This window comes from Otolemur garnettii, unplaced genomic scaffold, assembly GCF_000181295.1.
Source record: "Otolemur garnettii isolate 467f Iridium unplaced genomic scaffold, OtoGar3 scaffold00010, whole genome shotgun sequence".
In the NCBI taxonomy this organism is placed as follows: Eukaryota; Metazoa; Chordata; class Mammalia; order Primates; family Galagidae; genus Otolemur; species Otolemur garnettii.
Window position 1 is genome coordinate 2,461,968 of NW_003852405.1, and position 2,527 is coordinate 2,464,494.

Consider the following 2,527-nt stretch of genomic DNA (forward strand, 5'->3'; position numbering starts at 1 on the left):
AATTGCTCTAAAAAACATTTGAAAGGTAATCACAAGCCTAAATGTGCATTTGAAAGAATGAGGATGTACCGTTCACAATGCAAATAAAACAAGAAGTGTCAAAGTAAAATGTTCCTGATATCAACTGTCAAACTTAGTACTTTAAGGAAATTGGACATTTCATACTTAACCTACTCCTTAGAAGGCTAACTCAGGAGATTGCATTAGCCCAGGAGTTTGAGGCTTCAGTGAAGTATCATCAGGCTACTGCACTCCAGCCTGCATGACAGGGTAACACTCTATTTCTTTTTTTAAAAAAATTGTGAACTTTGGATAACATCATTATAATGATAGCTAACATTGATATTCCCCTGTGTGCTACCGGTAAATCCTTTACTTATACACATAATTCCTTAATTTAATCCTCACAATCACTTTATAAGACAGGAAGTTTTATCCCCATTTTACAGGATGAAAGGATAAAATGAGTTGTCCAGTGTTATAGAGCTAATCAGTGACTAAACTAATATATAATCCCAAGTTTGCCTTTTTCAAAGCTGGTAATCTAATCCCACAGTCCTATGCTTCCTCCATAGAAAAGTTGCCATAATTTCAGATGATAATTTTTTTCAGTGCTAATCATGATGTCCTGAAACACTGAAGGAACCTACTGTACTAAACAGAGTCAGTAAAGAAAGATTGAGTGTGGTTTTGATGTTGTGTATTTTACAATCTTCATTTTTTGAAAACTGTTAATTTATTTGATACATATAGAAAATCTTTATCACAGAGTAAATTTGATTAACGAGACCATCATTTGCCTAGTAATAAGAAATACTTAGCTTTGAATGTGTTAGGGGAAGGTATTCTACAGTAGTAACTGGGTATATGATCTCTTCTAGGGCATATTTTAGCACTTTATACCTGGAGTGGCTGGATGATTGCATCTGGTTCCCAAGATAAGACCGTTAGATTCTGGGATCTTCGAGTACCGAGCTGTGTTCGTGTTGTTGGCACAACATTTCATGGAACTGGTAGGTTTTTCTTTAAATGAATTTATGTGACCAAGAAACTTTATGAATTATACTAGTCTATTTCCTCTCCCCTGCAATAAAAAAAATAGAAAAAATAATGAAATAAATATTTGGTATTTTATTGATTACTTTTAGTTTTTTCAAAATGCTATCATCTGTTTCATTTTTTTTAATCTAATTACTTTATCTCTAAAAATAATATTCAACTTTGGGAGACCAAGGCCCAGAGAAATTAAATATGATGTTCCAAATTTTCTGTTAGCAGGGCCATTTTACTTTTTTTTTTTGAGACAGAGTTTTACTTTGTTGTCTTTGTCCTCATTAGAGCTGTGGCATCATAGTTCACAGCAGTCTCAAACTTGTGGCTGAGATTATAGATCCCTATCACAACGCCCTAGCTACTTTTAGAGACAGTGTCTTGCTCTTGTTCAGGCTGGTCTCGAACTCCTGACTTTAAGCAATCCACCTGCCTTAGCCTCCCAGAGTGCTAGGATTACAGGCGTGAGCCACTGTCCCAGGCAGTAGGGCCATTTTAGAACTCAGAGCTTTAAAAATGTATTTTTAGGTTTGGCGCCTATAGCTCAGCAGCTAGGGCCAGCCAGGCCTGCCAAACAACAATGATGACTCCATGGCTGGGTGCCTGTAGCTCAAGTGGCTAAGGTTCCAGCCACATACACCAGAGCTGGTGGGTTTGAATCCAGCCTAGGCCTGCCAAACAACTATGACAACTACAACTAAAAAATAGCTGGGCATTGTGGTGGGCACGTGTAGTGCCAGCTACTTGGAAGGCTGAGGCAAGAGAATTGCTTAAGCCCAGGAGTTGGAGGTTGCTGTAAGCTGTGACGCTACAGCACTCTACCCAGGGGGACATAGGGAGAGTCTGTCTCAAAAAAAAAAAAAGTTTTTTTAAATGCATGCATGTGGCAAAAATTAAAATTTTAACAAAAGAGCTTACTGTTTTTTTTCCATTCCTATTCCTTGGTTCTTTTACTAAAGGACCAGTTTCTTTCTTTTTTTTTTTTCTTTTTTGAGACAGAGCCTCAAGCTATCGCCCTGGGTAGAGTGCTGTGGCATCACAGCTCACAGCGGCCTCCAACTCCTGGGCTCAAGCGAGTCTCCTGCTTCCGCCTCCCAAGTAGCTGGGACCACAGGTGCCTGCCACAACGCCTGGCTATTTTCTTTTTGGTTGCAGCCATCATTGTTGTTTGGCAGGCTGGGCTAGATCAGACCTGCCACCGTAGGTGTATGTGGCTGGTGCCTTAGCCACTTGAGCCACAGGCGCTGAGCCAGGACCAGTTTCTTATTTATTCTTTTAGAAGCATTCTGGTAAATGTATAACCAGAAAGTTTATATATATTATAATCCTCCTCCTGTAAACACAAATACATGAATCACACACATATAGATGGTAGAATATAATACACATCTTGCTTTTTAAACTTAACAAGTCTTGGATTATTCAATGTGATCCCAGGCTATTATTCTTTGCATTATATCACCTTTTTTTTTTTTTT

The 2,527-nt window shown here is 38.5% G+C and overlaps 1 protein-coding gene across 2 annotated transcripts in view; it reads left to right on the top strand.

Moving 5' to 3' along the window:
* WDR47 (WD repeat domain 47) overlaps window positions 1-2,527 on the top strand; it is a 71,839-nt gene that overhangs the window by 60,796 nt on the left and 8,516 nt on the right. For both annotated transcript variants that reach the window (XM_003784081.2, XM_012801743.1), the window contains exon 13: window positions 882-1,013. In XM_003784081.2, coding sequence (XP_003784129.1) covers window positions 882-1,013 — 132 coding nt within the window. The remainder of the gene's footprint in view (window positions 1-881; window positions 1,014-2,527) is intronic.